General features: G+C 52.0%; 1 protein-coding gene across 2 annotated transcripts in view; it reads left to right on the plus strand.

Annotated features, from left to right (window-relative positions):
• Window positions 1–21,557, plus strand: part of RAB41 (RAB41, member RAS oncogene family) — a 586,928-nt gene that overhangs the window by 524,618 nt on the left and 40,753 nt on the right. For both annotated transcript variants that reach the window (XM_085608359.1, XM_085608360.1), the window contains exon 7: window positions 10,192–10,258. In XM_085608359.1, the coding sequence (XP_085464485.1) occupies window positions 10,192–10,258 (67 nt within the window). The remainder of the gene's footprint in view (window positions 1–10,191; window positions 10,259–21,557) is intronic.

Consider the following 21,557-nt stretch of genomic DNA (forward strand, 5'->3'; position numbering starts at 1 on the left):
ATGACCAACCTCTACCTTTACTACCTGGCCACCCGGCTTCTGGTCATTCATGACTGGTTTGGGGGGGGGATGGTCCGATCCGGCCTACAGGGTGGAACTGGAGGCCTTGGGTCTCCCCAGTGTTCAGGACCACATGTACGGCGCCCCGATTCCCACCTCCTGCCCCGACATCACCAAGGCGGTCTTCCTGGCTTGGCGGGCAGCACTCCGCCACACCGGATGGACCGGGAAGCTGACGCGCGCCACCCCTCTCTGGCATGGGACATGGTTACGGGAGGTTGCGGGGTTGGAGGGTTTTGAGCCGTGGGACTTGCTCGGCATCTCCCAGTTGGGAGATGTATGGCGGGGGGGACGCATGTGCTCATATTCGGAACTGCAGGCGCGCTTTTCTCTCCACCCGTCCCAATTCTATAGGTACCTCCAATTGAGACACACCATACGGGCCCACACCCCGCTTGACATCCGGCTGCCGGATCATAGCCCCCCGGAGGCTCAGGTCCTGATGGGTAACCTAGGAAGGGGAGGCATATCCAGAATATATCGTTCCCTTGTTAACAATACCCCTGTGCCCCAGGAGGGTCTGAAGGAGCGATGGGAGGAATGGGTGGGTCCCCTGGACGAGATCGATTGGCGGGAAGCCCTTATGGCTCCCAGGCTAGTGACGGCATCCGCCAAACTGAGACTCATTCAAATCTACTATCTGCGCACGGCCTACCTTACACCAGCGCGCCTACGCCGCGCGGGCCTCTCCACCGACGCAGCTTGCCCTCGTTGTAGCTTTGACCCGGCTGACTTCCTCCACATGGTATGGTCCTGCCCGGAACTGGAGGGGTATTGGCGTGGTATAGAGACTGACTTAACGGAGGTCCTGGGGTGGGAGGTACCGCACGACCCCAAACACATCCTACTGGGTATCACTGACGGCCTGGACGGCACGCGCGCTGAAAAAGTGTTTCTCATGACAGCGTTAATGGTGGCAAAAAGGGACATTGCGGCAGCCTGGAAACAGCCGCAGCCGCCTAGTCTGACCAGATGGAGCGCGGGGGTGGACTGGTGTGCGGCGCAGGAGCGGACTCTTTATCAAGCTCGGTGCTGCCACAAAAAGTATCGCAGGGTTTGGGGGAAATGGTTAGGGAATGTATTGTGATTGGTAGGGTGGGGTGGGGCGGAAGGGGGAGGTGGTTCGGGGGTGGGGGGGCGGTAAAGGGGGTTGATTCCCAGATGGGATTAATGTATAAGGCTGGTCTGACAGGCTCACTGTTTTTTGTTGCACAAGAAAACAATAAAAACTTGTTTATCAAAAAGAAGTCTATGACCACCATGATCACGGTGTACCCGTCATCTGCGGGTAATCCCACTATAAAGTCCACTGATATGTTCTCCCACGGATGGCTAGGAGTGGGGAGAGGTTGTAATAGTCCTTGTGGGTGTTGATGGTCTGATTTCATGGTGGCACATGTGTCACATTCCTTGATCCATAATTTCACATCATACCTCATGGATGGCCACCAAAACTGTCTATTGAGAAGATTAATGGTTTTCTCTGTTCCAAGGTGCCCTGCACTTGGGGATTTGTGACACCAATGATATGCTTGTCTCCTGAGTTGTGGAGTAGGGAGCAACAGGCGACCTTGGTTCATCGGGAAACCTTTCTTGGTTTGCCATTCTTTGTGACTTTTTAACCATGTCCTCCAGACTCCTGTAGACACTCCCTTGAGTACTCCCTTAAGAAATACATCTGGTTGAATTACCCCTATTATTTTCGTGGGGTGAATGATGGACTGTTCCTGTGTTTTTTCTTCTAAGGAGGATGCCTGGCGGGTTAGCGCATCTGCTTTGCGGTTTTCCACACCTGGTCTGTATGTGATGATGAAATTATATTCCAAAAAGAACAGCATCCACCGCAGTTGCCTTGGGGTTAGGTGACGTGCTGCTGCCATGAACTGCAGGTTTCTGTGGCCGGTGTATACGGTGACTACATGCATAGCCCCCATCAGGAAGTGTCTCCATTCCATGAATGCGACTTTTATGGCCAACAGTTCCTTTTCTGAGATGTTGTAGTTCCTCTCAGCGTCATTCAGCTTCTTTGACATAAAAGCAACTGGGTGTAATTGTCCAGTGGTGGAATGTCTTTGGGATAATACCGCCCCTAAAGCGACGTCAGATGTGTCGGCCTCGACGATGTAGGGTTTCTCGGGGTCAGGATGGGCAAGGACCGGGGCTGTAATGAAGGCCGTTTTCAAGGCTTCAAAGGCGTCTTGTGCTTCTTTAGTCCACAGGAACTGGTAGTTTTTCCGTAGCAATTGTGTTATGGGCGCTACAAGGTTCGAAAACTGATGAATGAAGCGCCGGTAGAAATTGGCGAACCCTATAAAACATTGTACATCTCGTACATTCAAGGGGGTTGGCCAATCTTTAATGGCTGCTATCTTTCTTTCGGCCATCTCTTGTCCGTGCGGGGTGAGCATCACCCCTAAGAACTCCACCGTGGTCACGTGGAATTCGCATTTGGTCAACTTGCAGAATAGGTGGTGCTTTCTAAGGATCTGCAATACTTTTTTCACATGTTCCACGTGAATTTCTGGATTCTCGGAATAGATGAGGATGTCGTCTATGTATACAACCACATAGTGGTCCAGAATTTCTCGTAATACATCGTTCAGAAAATACTGAAACGCGGCAGGGGCGTTGCATAACCCAAACGGCATGACCAGATATTCGTAGAGGCCATAGCGTGTCTTGAATGCCGTTTTCCATTCGTCACCCTCCCTCATCCTCACAAGGTGATAGGCCCTCTTGAGGTCGAGCTTAGTGTAAATCTTGGCCTTTTTTACCTGTTCAAGTAATACCGGGATTAGAGGTAAAGGGTAACGATGTTTCACTGTGACTGCATTTAACGCCCTAAAGTCTATACAGGCGCGTAGCTCGCCATTGGGTATGAAGAAGAGCGGCGAAGCAGCTGGGGATTTGGATGGCCGAATGAAGCCTAAGTTCACATATTTATCCAAATATTGTCTGAGGTGCCTGTTCTCTGGTTCGGTTAAGGCGTAAATTCGTCCACTAGGCACAATCGCTCCTGGCACCAGGTCGATTTGACAGTCATACTGTCTGTGTGGGGGTAGTTCTTCCGCCTGCCCCTCGTTGAACACCTCTCGGTACTCGTGATAGTCCCTGGGTAACTGATCATTTGTCTCCGCTGCAGTGGCGATAAATAGTCTTGAGGCTAGAGCGGTAGGGGGACCTTCCCTGCTATTTTGGCAGAAGGCCTGGCAATAGGGCGAGTTCATGAGCTCTGTACGGGCTTCCCAATCGATAGCTGGGTTGTGGCGCCTTAGCCATGGTAGTCCTAAAATGATCCCATACTGCGGGGTGTGAATCAGGTTGAAAGATAAGTTTTCCCGGTGAGAGGTACCATATTGCACCTGGATGTCTTCTGTATTGTACCCGATGGGTCCTGTGATCAGCTCCCTTCCATCCACTGCATAGATAGGTTCATGACTGGTTTTTGGCACTAGCTGCATGTTTCGGCGCCTTGCTTCTTCGATGTCCATAAAGACCCCCGTTGCACCGGAGTCAATCATGGCCGCCATCTTAACCCATTCAGTCTTTATTAAGAGGAACAATGGTATGAACAAATGTCCTTGTTCCACAGTCATAGGACTGCACAATGAAGGGATATACTGTTTTCCCCAAGAAGCCCCTTCCTCCCTTCTTGGTTCCTTTAGTTTTCCGGGGCTATGTCCCCCACCGCCAATGCTGATCTACTCTTGAATAGAGTGGTCTTTGGTTTTACTGGGCATTCCTTAACGAAATGTCCCTTTTTGCCGCAATGAAGGCACAATCCTTGTTTGCGCCTGGTCTCTTTTTCCTCCATGGTGAGAGCTGCCCGGATTGAACCTATGTCCATCGGTTCTCCTGCATGTATCACACGAGCCTCTGTATATTTTGGCCGATCCAACTGAGGCACCTTTCTTTCTCTCCTCTTGTGGTCGCCTTGGGTTCATTTAAACGATGGTCTAGTCTTCAGACCAGATTTATCAGATCCTCACAAGTAACTGGCTGAGGGTCGATCTGCGCTATAATATCTTTCAGTTCTTCTCTCAGCCCTTGATGGAAGATGGCTGCTTGTTTCGTTTCTGGACACTTAGTTTCCGTTACTAACCTCCTAAAGGCATTTAGGTACGTGATTAAATCCTTATTGCCTTGCCTCAACTCTAATAATTCCCTATCGGCTGCGTATGACTCTGTTCTCCTATCAAACACCCTAAGGAACTCTGCCTTGAAATCTTCCCAATCATGTAGAAGGGGATCATCTCGTGTTACCAATGGAACAGCCCACTGAGCGGCATCGCCCGCCAAGTATGAAATGAGAAATGCGACTCTCGCTTGGTTAGTAGGAAACGATTTTTATTTACACGAGAAATGAAGCAGGACCTGCGTTAAAAACACCTGGACCTTGCTTGATTCCCCATGAAATCTCTCGGGTGTGGCTAGTGGTACCGATACTGGTAATTCCACTACTACAGCGCTTGTGGGAACTGCTGTTGCTGCCGACGTACCTCCCGCATTAAAGGGGTTACGTTGCATACTTTCTACCCTGGCTCTTAGGTCTGCGGTTTCTTGTCTTGATGCTGTTAGTTCTACCTGAACTCTAGCAAGAGCCGTCAATACATCCTCTAGCGTAGCCATCCTCACAATCTGACCAGGAGGACTCAATTCGTGGGTCGGAAATTCTGTCACGTTGGTTCAGACCTCGGGATCGGATTGTTGCTAAGTTTGGTTCCCCTCTTGATCTACCCAAGCCTAGATAGCCGTAATGGCACAGGTCATTAGGAGGATCAAGTGAGGGAAGGAAAGGATGGGGACAGCAGGGAGGGAGACCTGTAAGACATAAGGAACACAATTAGTACCCTACCTAGCTTCCCTATCGTTTTGTTGAGACCTCCATTTAGCTCAGACCCCTAAGCATACCTATTCCCTATCGACATATATATATACCTGTAAAGAAAACAGAAAAATCGGCTTCTTTGGCGTAACTCCTATTTGGGTGGTCTTAACAGATGTTCTCGTTGGTTTGGCTACATAAATGGATACACAAATACAAGGGCATCATAGGATAATAATACAGCATCACCAATGAGCACAGGTTCTCCCCTAGACATACAACGCAATGCGTATTTCTCTCCCAGCACCTACCCCAATCAAGGCTCCACCTTGCTTCACAGGGAGAGCACGAAACCGCTACCTTTGGAGGATTCCCTGTTAGAATGGAGTCAAGACACACAAACACAACGACTGACACGTACGTGTTAACACATAGAGCTTATCACCATTGTAGAGCCCAGCCTCTATCTGAGGACATTATTCGAGTAGTAGGTATTCCGTATTTAGATGCCAAAACAAAATGAAAACGTAGGATAACCAGTGTTGATACCAGAGGTCAAGTTTTACTCTGGTACCACTAGATACCAAGAGGTAATGTTTAGGCTAACCTCTATGCACTGAGTCTGTGAAACGGAAAGGAGCCGGAAGCCTCCGGGTATGTTTTATCAAGGATGTAACACTGTTTTAGCGGCAGCAATACCACTACACTAGGAGACGTTAACCCCCCCCCCCCCCCCCCCCCCCCTAATTCCGCATGAGCTAGCTCCGAGCTCGGCAACGGAGTAGGGCTGGGTAATATAACAACGGGCTGTCACGGTCTTGGTGCACCGCACCCTTACCAGACCTTCGGTTCACATAGAGGCCCCTTTCTCAAAGGAGCAAACTTTGACACCAACTGCAACTCTGCACAACTGGACAAGTTCCACTCAAGCGCGCGGCTCTGCTCCGGCCGTTGAATTGAATTTCCGACGCGTTGTGTGGCGGCGCTGGCGTCTATGTAGCAGACTCGCTCGGGAGATGTCCGTTGTAGCGTACGACGTGTTGCGCTCCTAGGGCTTCTGGGAAATGTAGTTTGTGGGGTGTCCGTGACCGTAATGATATCGCGTGCGCTCGAATACGGTCCATAACACCCAGTCAGGCCCTGAACGGAGGGGTGCCGCTGCCATAGCCCTCCAGGAGCTGTCCCTCCCCCCCTCACTGGCGGGCCGCCGCCACACCCGAAGCCGGGTTGAGCAACCCAGCCTCGGGGGGGGGGGGGGTGGGGGGGGGGAGATAATCACTCACCGCGATAGTAGGCAGCTCCTGGGGACAGGACCGAGTCGGCGTCAGGGCGAGGGGACTAAGAGGCCGCCAGGGGGGAGGGGGAGGACTATATACCTCTCCCTGCACACCCCTGGCCGGAAGTGACGCGCAGGGGACCCCAACAGGGGTCACAGGCCAAACACTAGGCTGCCCAGTGTGCCATCTTGTGGCACTAAAGGGGCCGCCCTCTTATGACTGTCGGTCAGCCCGCATTGCTGTGCTTGTGTTTGTCAAGTAACACGTCCCCCTGCACGGCTGCACCAGTCTGCGGTTATAGGCGTCTCCCATCATGCTCTGTGAAACCTCCTGCATCTGGAGACCCAGGGATACGCTGGAGTGTTGTTGTTCATGCCCAGGCCGTTGATGTGCATTACAGCATGGAGCCTCAGCTGCTTTCATCGCTCTGCAGCTCTGCACTCCCTTGCAGCGGAGGGTCAGCCCACCATCTGTTGCTGTAGGTTGCTAGGTTACTGAGCTGAGCATCAGTGGTGCAGACTGGCATCCGATGATGATCCCTGACAGAAAGCGCAAGGCCTGCCGAAGCACCGCAGGGCATTGAGAGGCACCCGCCTGCAAAAGCACCCTCAGCAGGCAGGGTGCCACAGGCCCCCCCCCCCGTGAAGGTGGGCACAGACTCTGCTGCAGCCTGCACCGTGCACATTCTGGACCTTGTACCACCCAAGCAGCCTTACAATATGTATCCTTTACACAATCAAGGTCTTATGGCTGGAGAGAAGGTGTCTGTGGGCATGAGAAAGATTGGGTCTCCCTTTGTCAGTCTGTCTTTCCTAAGGAAGTCAAGAGGCAGCAGCAGGCTCTCAAAATGATGTCCTCGGCTGCCCTTTTCACCTGAATAGAATGCACCATCACCACCTGCATCATCCTCTGCTGCCATACTCACCCCTTCTCCACCCCTCCCCCCCGCCCCAAGTACCGAGAGGAGCCTCTGCATGCTGCCTTTCCTCAGACAGTTGTCTTTGCCACAAAATAAATTAGCATTGGCATAGCCAATAGGTCTCGCTTTTGCGACCTCATAAGTATTTAGCTGTGCAGCACAATATCCTTGGTGCAACAACATTAACTGTTGCATGGCTAACAGTTATAAGGTCCCAAAGGCGAGACCTATTGGCTATGCCAATGCTTGTTCTGTGTGTTGCTAGTTGGGCTCTACAATTGGTTTGCCTTGCTGAGAGTTGTCTTACATTATTGCTGGACCCTGGTACTCTCTTCCACTGGGCTTTTTTGTTATTTCCTATGTCTGTTTTCCCTCTGGAGTTGGATGTCTTTTGGTCGAGAGGCTCTTCTCTAATTCTATTTGTTGGCTGTTGGGATGTCTCATGTTGGGTACACATGAGATGGACTACCAGGCTCGCCTTTTGCACTTTCTTTAGATGTGTTTTTGCTTCACTTGTGTTGTTCTAGACAACTGTATCTATAGCTTTGTCTTCAGTAGTGGGCATTTTGGCATTGCTTTTGTAACTCTGTGATTGTAGCTATTTATCTTGTTTTTTGGAAGCAGCAATGTGTCTGTTCCGTTTTCGCGAGGCAGCACTTTGTGGCGCTAATGTTAGTTTCCTTGTTTCACTCCCTCCCTGCCTTCGATGACACCTGAGCCTCTCGGTCCTGTTGCATCCTGTGTAGTGCTTCTGTCTAGAGGTGGATTCGATGGTTTGCTGGCAAGGCCCTCTGCATTGTTTCAGTGTAGCTGGTCTCTGGCTTGGGCTTTGTGTTTTTAGCATACTCCGCCTCTCAATGGAGACTGCGCAGTATCTGGTCTCTGGCTTGGCCTTTGTGTTTTAAGCATACTCCGCCTCTCAATGGAGACTGCGCAGTATCTGGCCTCTGGCTTGGCCTTTGTGTTTTAAGCATACTCTGCCTCTCAATGGAGACTGCGCAGTAACTGGTCTCTGGCTTGGCCTTTGTGTTTTAAGCATACTCCGCCTCTCAATGGAGAATGCGCAGTAGCTGGTCTCTGGCTTGGCCTTTGTGTTTTAAGCATACTCCGCCTCTCAATGGAGACTGCGCAGTATCTGGTCTCTGGCTTGGCCTTTGTGTTTTAAGCATACTCCGCCTCTCAATGGAGACTGCGCAGTATCTGGTATCTGGCTTGGCCTATGTGTTTTAAGCATACTCCGCCTCTCAATGGAGACTGCGCAGTATCTGGTCTCTGGTTTGGCCTTTATGTTTTAAGCATACTCCGCCTCTCAATGGAGACTGCGCAGTATCTGTACTCCGCCTCTCAATGGAGACTGCGCAGTATCTGGTCTCTGGCTTGGCCTTTGTGTTTTGAGCATACTCCACCTCTCAATGGAGACTGCGCAGTATCTGGTCCCTGGCTTGGCCTTTGTGTTTTGAGCATACTCCGCCTCTCAATGGAGACTGTGCAGTAGCTGGTCTCTGGCTTGACCTTTGTGTTTTAAGCATACTCCGCCTCTCAATGGAGACTGCGCAGTTTCTGGTCTCTGGTTTGGCCTTTGTGTTTTAAGCATACTCCGCCTCTCAATGGAGACTGCGTAGTATCTGGCCTCTGGCTTGGCCTTTGTGTTTTAAGCATACTCTGCCTCTCAATGGAGACTGCGCAGTATCTGGTCTCTGGCTTGGCCTTTGTGTTTTAAGCATACTCCGCCTCTCAATGGAGACTGCGCAGTATCTGGTCTCTGGCTTGGCCTTTGTGTTTTAAGCGTACTCCGGCTCTCAATGGAGACTGCGCAGTATCTGGCCTCTGGCTTGACCTTTGTGTTTTAAGCATACTCCGCCTCTCAATGGAGACTGCGCAGTATCTGGTCTCTGGCTTGGCCTTTGTGTTTTGAGCATACTCCGCCTCTCAATGGAGACTGCGCAGTATCTGGTCTCTGGCTTGGCCTTTGTGTTTTGAGCATACTCCGCCTCTCAGTGGAGACTGTGCAGTATCTGGTCTCTGGCTTGGCCTTTGTGTTTTGAGCATACTCCGCCTCTCAATGGAGACTGCACAGTATCTGGCCTCTGGCTTGGCCTTTGTGTTTTAAGCATACTCCGCCTCTCAATGGAGACTGCGCAGTATCTGGTCTCTGCCTTGGCCTTTGTGTTTAAGCATACTCCGCCTCTCAATGGGGACTGGTCTCTGGCTTGGCCTTTGTGTTTTAAGCATACTCCGCCTCTCAATGGAGATTGCGCAGTATCTGGTCTCTGGCTTGGCCTTTGTGTTTTAAGCATACTCTGCCTCTCAATGGAGATTGCGCAGTATCTGACCTGTCCTGTGGCATGATTCGTCTTCACATTCCCTCAGACCTGCTGCGGTGGGTACTACTTTGGTATTAATTCCTTGAGGGAGGAATCTGTAGATTGAAGCATCCAGCAGAAGAAAGCTGCTTATTTTTGGTTGCCTTCTTTCTGGTGTATCATTTGTCTGCCTGCAGATTCCGTACTGTCCCCTCCCAACTCTGAGGTGTGGTTGTTATGTAGTTATTTGGGTATGACTGATTTTCTCGCCTGTCTTGTTGTGTTTTTTCATCTGTTCCGTCTCTGCATGTCTTGGAAACAATGGCAACTGATGTTGGCACTCCAGGCGGCATCTTGTATTGCTTCATGATGTCATTTCCAGAGGATAAACCTGCATTGAGACAGAGCACCTTTTGGTGTGGAACTGCTAGTTCAACTTTGCATGTCTTATGTGGCACCTGGGAAGAAGCATGAAGTGAGGCCCCTGCAGGTCTAGTATCCACCAGAAATAGCATACCAAAGGTAAGTAACTTTTTCAACTGTACCTCAGCACCTTCTCATTTCGTATCTCCCAATGACTGTCAGACTGCATGCTCACGACAGACTAGGTTCCTGAAATTCTGAAATATGATGAACCAACCTGCTCCGAAAATGGACTTACAAATCAGATATTTTATTTCACTTTAAAAGCGTTCAGTTTTAGAAAGCCCTCTATAAACTGCACTGCTGTGCAAATCAAGGTTGCAATTGGAGTCATAAACTTGCTATTGCTAATTGTGCTTCACTTATTTTCTTCTAACATTCCAGCTGTTCCGCCGTGTGGCCGCTGCCTTACCTGGGATGGACAGCACTCCAGAGAAAAGCAAAGAAGACAGTATCCTTCATGACACGGTTCTTTACTAGTCATCCTCTTCGAGTATTAGACCACACTTTCCATTTCATATCTGCAATTCATGTTCTCATATTCAAGTCCCCGTAGGTTTTGGAGTGATAAAGGCCTAGCTGTAGACTCTCTTGTATCTTTATCAGTGTGATATAAAGTGTTGGCATCTCTTTCATCCTGTATTAACCTTTTTTCTGGCTACCCAAGCATTGATTGAGTGTACTGAAACAGACAGATGTTGTGTATTTGTTTCCTTTTCTAGAATTATTTTTCCGTTTCCTTTTTTTTTTTTTTTTTGTTTTTCTCTCTCAAATTGAAGGACAATTGTAAACCGTATCTGGTTAATAGCGAGTAGCCTTTTTATATTTCATCTTGCCAGTAATACTCAGTAGGCTCTTCCTTTAAAACATTGTTGTTTCACCTTATCGCAGTTGTAGGAAGCTGGCTCTGTATATACCATACCAAAGTGAGGTATTGTTAGAAGGCGACCTCAGAGGGGCCCGGAGGGGGCCCTGACTGTCCTGAGACCCACCCTCAAAGTATCGTAGCCGGGCACTGGCGGGAGACTCCTCAGGGGAGGAACCTCGTATCTAGGATCGTACACTCGGCACCACACGACAAAGAGACACCACACCGAGAGTTCTTAAGAATCAATCTTTATCAGATCGGAGTTGTAGGATCTTTATGATCGGCAAGGCAAATATATACAAGTGGAGCGCGGGCTCACAAAGTCTCGGAGGGGGGTTGGAGGTAGCGGGACAGTCTTTGGGGATATGGATCAAATGCAGGAGCGTACCCGGCGCACAGCTCACGATCCTCGAGCTGGGGGATACGCTTGTCGTCGTGGGGTCCGGCGGGACCAAGAGAGTCTGTGGGAGCCGGGAGTCACTCAGCAGGGCTCAGGTACAAGTTCGGAGGTCTTACGATCTTCGGGGAGCCGCGAGTCACTCAGCAGGGCTCAAGCACAAGTTCGGAGGTCTTACGATCTTCAGGGAGCCGCGAGTCACTCAGCAGGGCTCAAGCACAAGTTCGGAGGTCTTACGATCTTCAGGGAGCCGCGAGTCACTCAGCAGGGCTCAAGCACAAGTTCGGAGGTCTTACGATCTTCAGGGAGCCGCGAGTCACAACTGCAGGGCTCAGGTGTTTCCAAGGCGAATCTGCCGGACAGTCCCAGAGCACCCCTTGTTATAGGGCGACTCCTCTTTGATGTCCGGAGTCTGTGTAGGCAGGGGTCTTGTCACCTGGGGGTCGCTTGTTGGGGGCTTCCTGCCAATGTCCTTTGATCCTTTCAGGGCCGGGTCGGGAGGAATCCCAGACACCCAGCAGGCGTGGAGCCAGCCCTTCGGGGAGGCCGGCGGGTTGATCGAAACCCATCTTCCCAGGGAAGGGCAGAGGTGTGAGGGAAACTGCTCCTCCCTTTCTCATCGCGGTGTTCTCCAGCCGGAGCGGCGCCTCTAGGCCAGGGTCGCGCTGGGGCCGGGCGGCCATCTTGGTGCATGAAGTGGGCACGCAGGCCCGGTGTGGCCGAAAGGAGGGAGGCCACGGACGGGGAAGTCCGGGTAGGGTGCGTGTGTGTTCTGGTGGGAAGGATCGGCTAGGCCGTGGGTTTGGGGGCTGGTGTGAGGTGCAGGGGTCAGGTCTAGCTATGTTACGAGGGCCGGGTCTAACAGGTATACTATGCACAGAGTCCAGTGAAACCCCAAAGGTAGGCAGAGGTAAAAGTAGATAATACCTTACTCTCTATTTGTGGTAGTGTGGGCGTGCAGTAAGGCTTTATCAGAGGGTAGTGTTGAGCATTTGTTGTACACACTAAGGCAAGAAATGATGTCACACACTCAAAGACTAAACTCCGACTCATTTGTTTGTATAAAAATATTTAGTTGTATTTTATTTTCTAGAACCAAGCCAGGCCTGGTACCAGTAAGAATAATAACACTTTACAAGAATAATGCAGTTAAATCCAGTTTGAATGCAGTTGAATGCATTTGGATTGGTTATAGGTAAGTCATTTGTTTGTAAAACAATTGGAATTTCTTTTCAGATTACTTTTCAAGTTACATGTCAGATTATTTTTCAAGTTTCTACTCAGTGTGATATGCCTAGATATCACACTGGGACATTTCCTAGAGAAAAGGTAAGAAAAACAGTTTTTGTACATTTGCCGTTTCTTAGGGTTTCATACAAACCAACTCCACACTTAGAAGAATTTTCACAGAAATGCAGTCCCATGGGAGAATACAGTGTTATCGGTTTATCGGTAAATACTTGGGTTTTGGAGTTGGTACTCTAGGGTTAGAACCAGGGTTCGACCAGGGTCAAGGATGCACTCTCAAAGCACCCACTGCGGCACTAGGGCGGCCAGATGCAGAGTGCTGAGGCCTAATGTTATCCAAACGGGATAGGGGGCCTTTAGTTGGTGGCTGCTCACGAGCAGGCCAAAAGGTTGTGGGAGCAAAGCTCCTGGACTTAGGCTCAGGACAAAAGGGGATCCGGTTTAGCACACAAGGTGCACCCACAGCGGCGCAGGGACGGCAGGGTGCTGTTTTGGGGTTGGGTGCCCTGTTTTCAATGGGAGTTGCCGGATTTGGATTTTGGCTGCAGGCTCAGTCCTGGAAGTCTTCTGGGAGGAACCAAAAGCTGGGCAGGTAAGTTGGAGGGCTCGGAGACGTCGGTGCACCTCGGGTCCTCTTCTCTAGGGTGCAGCTCAGGTGGATGCAGGGGTGTCTTTTGAGGTTGGATTCCACCTTACCGGGCCACTCGCGGTTTGGGAGGAGGGTTCTCCGTGCAGTGGCAACAGGTGATGTCTGCGAGTCCTGAAGGGGTCAACCCACAGCGGACTTGGACTCTGGAGTGCTGAGGGACCTCGCTGGGACTCGAGCCATAGGAGTCCTGTGCAGTGTTGTTTCCAGGCATCGGGTTTCTTTGTCCTCAGTAGGCTAAAGTCTGTCTTGGGAGTTTCATTTGAACAGAGCTGCTGTTCACAAGAGATCCGGTCTTTATTGAAGGCAGTCAGTCCTCACGGGGGTTCTGGGGGTCGTTGGCTGCAGTACAAGGTGACTTTTTGGTGCAGGATCTCTGAAAACTGCAAATGGGCCAGTAGGGCTGGGGCCAAGTCGGTCAGCACCTTTCAGGCCAAACCAATATCTGGACTTCCTGGCACTTTTTAAAAAAAAATCTTTTTATTAGCATTTTCGTAACATGTACAACCATAACATAAAGTGCAGTGCACTACTCATAGACGAATCTGGCGAACAAATCAGAATACCAGTACATTTACCACAAGCTGTGGGTGCCATCTCAGTTCCTGTAGCACAAGGTGTCAATAAACAAGTACAGCGAGGAGTATGGTGTAGCGATATGCAGTTTAGGGACATCACTGTGCATCACTATCTCGAGGACACCTCCCACACAAAACATGCAATATAAACTTTTTCTTCCTTAGTCGTCTGCATCTGCAGAATTAAGCCAAATCACATAGGGTTCCCATATGTCTCTCGGACGGAATCTGGTCGGCAGAAGTTCCTAATAGTTTGTCAACTGTGCCCTACAATACATCACATTCATAACCCACTCCTTTGCCGTTGGAGGCCGGGCTGCCCCCCACTGTAGGGCCACCTGTCTTTTTGCCATTAAGAGTAGCATTTCCGGCAGTTTACGTGATTTAGGTGGTACTGTCTCAAGAACACTCAGTAGGGATGTCAATGGTGTGCAGGGTAGGTCCAACCCAGTGATTGCTTTTATGTGGCGCAGTATGGTGAGCCAGAAATTAGCTATTGGTCTGCACTGCCATGCCAGGTGTAGGAAGGTCGCACAGGGGGCACCACAGCGCCAGCAACAGTCATCTTCGTGGAGCCCCATCTTATGTAGTTGTATGGGAGTGCGGTAGAGGCGATGGAGATACTTAAAGTGTATAAGCCGGAGACAGTAATTGGGGGACAAGCACTCTAGCTGCTTACGACCAAGGCTCCATTGTTCATCCGTGAGATTGACCCCCAGCTCCTCCTCCCAGGCCCGGCGAGAAGTTGGAATAATGATAGGAGATGTCTTTAGTGTAATTCTGTAAATACATGAGATAAGCTTTCGCCCCGATTCCACTACAAACAGGTTTTCCAGTGCCAGCAGCATCGGTGGCGGATTTAAGAATGTGGGGAATATGCTCTAGCATGATGCACGGAGCTGATAATATAATAGCATATCTAGTGCTGTGGGCGCTGCGGGGTCACACATTTGCTGCAGCGTTAGAAAAGTATTGTCAGGGTAGAGGTCTCCACCCACCTTGATGTTTTGGTTGGCCGCGCGCTCCTGTGCCTTGCATTCCATAAGCGGGGGATACAACAGATTGCTAGGGAGTGGCATGGACGGGGCATATAGGATCTCTAAGTGTGCCCGCTTGCGAAGACCTTCCCATGCCCATCTCAAAACTTGGACCGTGTCTATTTCATCACAAGGGCGTTTGTAAGGGTGTAATAGGGCCGTGGTCAACAGGAGAGGTGCAGATCTGTCCACTTCTATGGACACGTGTGGCTGGAAGGGTGTAGGGTGCACCCAGAAATGTAAAAATTGTGCCTGTGCACTGTATGCGTAAAGGACAAAGTCCGGGGCCGCCATTCCGCACAGTGTTAGAATCTCCCAAGCAATCCTCGGCTGCCTCCCAGCCCACACCATTTCAACCATGAGTGACCTGAGTCAGTTAAAGAAGTGGACAGGAAGTGGAAAGGGGGTGTTAACAAAGAGATAGCGTAGTTTCGGAAGTATAATCATCTTGGCCACCGCTACTCGGCCCGCCAGAGAGAGGGGAAGGGTCTTCTACCTTTTCACCCTATCCTCAATCCAGACCACCACCTTGCCATAATTGGCCGTCCATAGTTCCTGCAGGTTGCTGCTGAACCATACGCCCAGATACCAGATCGGGCCCGACGCCCAGACTAGCGGATAGTTCGTTACGAAAGCATGAGTTCCAGGCGTTAGCGAGAGTAACACGGATTTGCTCCAGTTGATGTGTACTCCAGTGAGTTCCCCGTAGCGTACAACTTCGCGCGTCATTGGCGACAAGTTGTCTTTGGGATTCACCATATATAAAGTTATATCATCCGCATACATTGACACAGTAAGGGCTCTAGTTGTGAAACCAATCCCTCTATTGGTGTGGTACTGCCGCAGATGCGCCGCCAATGGTTCTGTCATGATCGTGAACAGTAACGGCGATAGAGGACAGCCCTGTCTGGTGCCTCGTGAGATAGCTAACGGCTCCGATATTAGCCCATTCACCCTGATCCGCACCATGGGTCTCATGTATAGAAGTTGGATTTGCTGGATGAATACTTGACTCAGGCCCATCCTACTGAGAAGTGGGAACAGGAATCCCCACTCAAGGGAATCGACCGCCGTGGTGGCGTCCAGAAGCACCGCAATTGCGGATACATGTGCGGCAAGGTCTTGCAGCAGCCCAAAAAGTGTTCTGAGATTGTGACGTCGACCGACCCGGCACAAAACCAGATTGGTCCAGCCGGACTATCGGGGCAACAGTGGTTGGAGTCTGGTGGCCAGCAGTTTGGTGAAAATCTTGGCGTCAAGATTTATCAGTGAGAGCTGGCGGTATGAATCACACTGCTGGAGATCCTCGTCTGGTTTAAGGAGAGTTAGTTCGAGGCATGTGGGCTGCTGAATTCATATCTGTGCATAGATCGCCGCCTAGTGTTGGGTCCGGATGATTGCACATTGTTGTCCTGGAAGAGTCTTCGAAGTATCACGAGATAGGTGGCTCCTCCCCTGGACTACAGTGCGCATGGGCATCCTCTCCATCCTTAGATTGTTTTTTTCCGCCATTGGGTTCGGATGTGCTATCTTAGCTCAACTTAGGAATATTCAGTTTTAGGCCAAAAGGCCTTTAGTTTTCGTCGGTACAGTTACCGTTCGGTGTCGACTACTAGCTTTAGTGCTCCGCACCTTCTTCCAACTTTCAGACCGGTTTGGTCCGAACATCGAATTTCGATCGACGATGGAATCGAGGACTCCATTCAAGAGGTGTCCGTTATGCCACGCGAAGTACCCTCATATCGACGTCCACCCAGTCTGCAATAAATGTCTCTCTCCGGATCACGACGAATCGAAATGCATGGCCTGTGCACGATTCCGATCTAAGAAGACTCTGCGGAATCGACGGGCAGCAGGGCTGGAGGCGCAGCAAGCAGCGCCTGCTCCCACCAACATATTCAGCACCGAGGACGAGGACGCCGAGAGCGTGGAAGAAGTAGTCTCTAGCCCCGCTTCAGAACATGATTCCCGATCGGACGACGACGATGAAGTGATCTTTCGACGTGAAGAAACCGTCGATGAGGTAGGAGACTTCGACGAGGCCTACGGGGCCGAAGAAGACAGCTCTCCTTAGGAGCTAGGCCAATCCGTCGAAACAGAGGCCGAAACAGTACGTCGTCATCAGGCTCTGGTCGAGGGATCGCCTTCAGGCCTTACCCAAGATCAAACACATGGTTCTTCGGCCCCGCCTTCCGGTCCGGCCTCGAACACTTTGCAAGAGCCAATATTACCGAAGACGACCGGGTTCTTAAACCCAAAACCATCCATCGCTCCAGTCCCTTCGAAAACGAAAGTGAAACTGGTGGTGGTCGGATCGAAGGCGGCGAAACCATTCACTGCTCCGACGCCGAAAAAAGTCGTCGGCTCCGACCGCGTGCAAAGAGACTTCGGTGCCGAGCTTACCGCAGCGGATGCGGTTGACACCCAGAAAAGGCAAGCCCTCGGGCACCGCAAGGCACCGAGACCTTCGGCGCCGACATCGAAGGCCATAACCTCCGCAGTTAAAATGGCCGCCCCAGCTACGTCAACGTCTAGCGCAACGGCGCCGACTAAGTCCTAGATTACGTTGAATGTCGATACATCCCTTCAGACCAGTGACCCCCTTCCTACAAAAAAGTCGGGGCTGGCCTCGACGCCTACTACTAAGGTGCCCATCAAACCACCATCTGCGTTCACTGTGCAGCAGGTCTCCGCATCTTTGCAACGCATCCGTGACCAGGCAACCCTCCACTCTATCTCGGGTCCCACACAACCAAACCCTGTAAAGTGCACTCGGAGCCAACCAACATTACGTTTGGGTTGCCACCGGCATCGGCACCGAAACTATTTCAAATTCGGACACGTGTCCTCCACACACAGTCCACCACCTCTGGCCTTACAGAACAAGACTCTTCGGGGCCACAATTTATCGACGCCGACAATGGCAGGTTAATGCTCCACAAGCGCAAAATAACGCCAGTTAGGGAATCAATCAATCAATCAATGACATTTATAGAGCGCACTACATACCTGTAGGGTCTCAAGGCGCTGGGGGTGGGGGGGGGTGCCGCTACTGCTCGAACAGCCAGGTCTTCAGCTTCTTCCTGAAGGAGAGGTGGTCTTGGGTCAGGCGCAGGTCGGTCGGGAGGGAGTTCCAGGTCTTGGCGGCCAGGTAGGAGAAGGATCTTCCTCCTGTAGTCGCTCTTCGGATGCGGGGGACGGCGGCGAGGGCGTGGTTGGCTGATCGGAGGTGGCGTTTGGGAGCGTAGAAGTTGATTCGGCTGTTGAGGTAGCTCGGGCCTTGGTCGTGTAGGGCTTTGTGTGCGTGGGTGAGGAGGCGGAAGGTGATTCTTTTGTTGACGGGGAGCCAGTGAAGGTCTCTCAGATGTCCGGAGATGTGGCTGGTTCGTGGGATGTCGAGGATGAGTCTGGCTGAGGCGTTCTGGATCCGCTGGAGTCTCTTCTGGAGCTTGGCGGTGGTACCGGCGTAGAGGGCGTTGCCGTAGTCCAGTCGGCTAGTGACGAGGGCCTGGGTGACGGTCTTCCTGGTCTCGGTGGGGATCCACCAGAAGATCTTCCGTAGCATGCGTAGGATGTTGAAGCACGCCGAGGAGACGTTGTTGACTTGCCTGGTCATGGAGAGGGAGGAGTCCAAGATAAAGCCCAGGTTGCGTGCATGGTCTGTCGGTTTGGGTGCGATGCCCAGGGCGGGAGGCCACCAGGAGTCGTCCCAGGCGGAGGGTGAAGAGCCCAGGATGAGGACCTCCGTCTTGTCCGAGTTCAGTTTCGGGCGGCTGGTCGTCATCCACTCGGCTACCTCTTTCATCCCTTCGTGCAGGTTAGCTCTGGCGGCGGCGGGGTCGTTGGTCAGGGAGAGGATCAGCTGGGTGTCGTCGGCGTAGGAGATTATGTTGAGGTTGTGTTGGCGTGCGATGGCCGCGAGGGGGCTCATGTAGACGTTGAAGAGGGTGGGGCTCAGTGAGGATCCTTGAGGGACGCCGCAGATGACTTCGGTGGCCTCTGACTTGTACGGTGGTAGGCGGACTCTCTGTGTTCTTCCGTCGAGGAAGGAGATGATCCATTCCAGCGCCTTGTCCAGGATTCCGACGTTGCTGAGGCGCTGTCCTAGGGTGCGGTGGCAGACAGTGTTGAATGCCGCGGAGAGGTCTAGGAGGATGAGGGCCGCTGTTTCTCCGTTGTCCATCAGGGCTCGGATGTCATCGGTGGCGGCGATGAGGGCGGTCTCGGTGCTGTGATTGGCTCGGAAGCCGGACTGTGAGGGGTCGAGGGATCCATTCGTCTCGAGGAAGGCGGCCATCTGCTTGTTGACGGTCTTCTCGAGGACTTTGGCAGGAAATGGGAGGAGCGAGATGGGGCGGTAATTCTTGAGTTCGGTAGGGTCCGCAGTGGGTTTCTTGAGTAGAGCGCTGAGTTCGGCGTGCTTCCAGCTCTCAGGGAAGGTGGCGGTGTTGAAGGATGTGTTGATGATGTCTCGCAGGTGGGGTGCGATGACAGCGTCGGCCTTGTTGAAGACGTGGTGAGGGCAGGGGTCGGTCGGTGATCCGGAGTGGATGGAGTTCATCGTGCGGATGGTGTCTTCGGTGCTGACCGGGGTCCAGGCGTGGAGGGTGGTGGTAGGGGGTGGTTGTTCGGTCTTGGTGTGCGTTGGTTGGTTGTTGAAGCTGTTGTGTATGTCCGCGATCTTGTTGTGGAAGTATGAAGCGAGGGAGTTGCAGAGGTCTTGCGATGGGGTGATGTCGTTGTTTCCTGCGCTGGGGTTGGATAGCTCTTTCACGATGTTGAAGAGTTCCTTGGAGTTGTGTGCGTTGTTGTCCAGCCGGTCCTTGAATGCAGTTTTCTTGGCGGCGCGGATCAGCTGGTGGTGCTTCCGGGTGGCCAGCTTGAAGGTGGTCCTGTTGTCCGGTGTAGGTTCCCTTCTCCAGACTTTCTCGAGGGCTCGGCAGTTCTTCTTGGAGCTCTTGAGTTTGTCGGTGAACCACAGGGCTTTCTTGCTGCCGGGTCTGCTGGGCGGGGTCCTCAGCGGGGCGAGTTCGTCCGCGCAGATGCTGATCCACTTCGTGAGGTTGTCGGCGGCCTGGCTGGGGTTTGCTGAGCTGGCAGGAGGGTGCTGGCTCAGGGAGGTGGCGAGCTGCTCTGCTGTGATCTTGTTCCAGCTTCTGCGGGCGGCCTGTTGCTGGTGGTGGTGGGTCGTCGTTCTCTTGAAGGTGAAGTGGACGCAGCTGTGGTCCGTCCATTGAAGCTCTGTGGCGTGGCTGAAGTCGATGTCTGTGCAGGAAGAGAAGACTGCGTCGAGTGTGAGTCCGGCGAGGTGGGTGGGGGTGGACACCAGCTGCTTGAGTCCAAGATTGGCGAGGTTGTCGAGCAGGGTGCTGGTGTTGCGGTCGTTGTTGTTCTCCAGGTGGAAGTTGAGGTCCCCCAGGAGGATGTAGTCAGCGGAGGGGAGGGCATGCGGGCTGACGAAGTCGGCGATGTCCTCGCTGAATTGGGTGCGTGGTCCCGGAGGTCGGTAGATCAGGGTGCCTCTGAGGGTGGTGTTCGGGTCGGTGTGGATCTGGAAATGCAGGTGTTCGGCGGTGGTCAGGGTGTTGTCGGTGCTGGTCGTGAGACGGATGGTGTTCCTGTGGATGATGGCGATGCCTCCTCCCATCTGGTTGGCGGTGCGGTCCCTCCGGACGATCTTGTAGCCCTCTGGGATAGCGATGGCGATGTCGGGAGCTGAAGAGGCGTTCATCCAGGTCTCTGTGAGGAAGGCAACGTCAGGGGCTGTGGCGTCTAGGAGGTTCCAGAGTTCGATGGCGTGTCTGTGGACGGAGCGGGTGTTGAGCAGGAGCAGAGCCCCCATTGATTTCGCAGTGTCAGTGTCTTTCTTTATTTTTTCTAGGGTAGTGTCAACGTCTGGGCCAAATAAGAATTCTGTGTTAACTGGTAAGTTCAGGATATTGTTTTGGATCTCGGGTTTGAAACCTGAGATTCGTAACCAGGCATGGCGTCGTAGCAGGACGCTTGTGTTTATTGCCCTAGCTGCTATGTCAGCTGCGTCAAGGGCGCATTTTATGGATGCATTAGTGAGGAGTTGTCCTTCTCTGATGAGTAGCTCCGCTGACTCTTTATACTCATCTGGTAGATGTTGGAGCAGTGACTCTAGCGTGTCGTAATGTGACCTGTCATAACGTGCCAGGAGTGCCTGTGTATTGGCAATGCGCAGGATGTTCGCTGCTTGCGCTGCAATGCGTTTGGCCGATGTTTCTAGTACTTTTGACTCCTTGTCTGGGGGAGGAGCATCACCAGTCATTTGTGAGTGGGCTCTCTTGCGAGCATTGGCAACCACCATGGAGTCTAATGGCAACTGACCCCTAATGTATTTAGGGTCACCGGGTGCAGGCTTGTACTTTTTTTCAATCCTGGGATTTAACACCCGTGCTCTTGGGGAAGAGGAGCCCTACAAAATTCCTCTTAAACGCAAACTGCCAGCGGAGCAAGAACCAGTGCTCCAGGAACACTTCCAACCCTTCCATCCAGATCCGCAGTCCTTTTCTCCTACCCCTTCCGAATCGGACGCAATGCAGGACTATGGCGGGGAGGATACCATCTACCCTGGGGACGTAGATCCTGATGAGCACCTACAAGACCCGGATCAGGCATGGGATGACCCCACAGACCAAAGTGTTGCGCCACATACCCAAGATGCACAACTCTATAACGTAAAAACATCTCCTACAGAGGACCCAGCTGCCGTTAATGCCCTCATCGAACGGGCTGCTGCTCATCATGGGGTGGAACTCCATTCTGATGCCATTGAGGAAGACTTCGTGCTTGACACTTTCGCATCTTCAGAAAGAACTGTCAAACCTCTGCCCATGTTAAAAGGGGTTCTCAAACCTGCCAAAGACATTTTCAAGGACACCACAAGAGCACGGGTGTTAAATCCCAGGATTGAAAAAAAGTACAAGCCTGCACCCGGTGACCCTAAATACAT

The sequence above is a fragment of the Triturus cristatus genome, chromosome 5_2 (assembly GCF_964204655.1).
Source record: "Triturus cristatus chromosome 5_2, aTriCri1.1, whole genome shotgun sequence".
Classification (NCBI taxonomy): domain Eukaryota; kingdom Metazoa; phylum Chordata; class Amphibia; order Caudata; family Salamandridae; genus Triturus; species Triturus cristatus.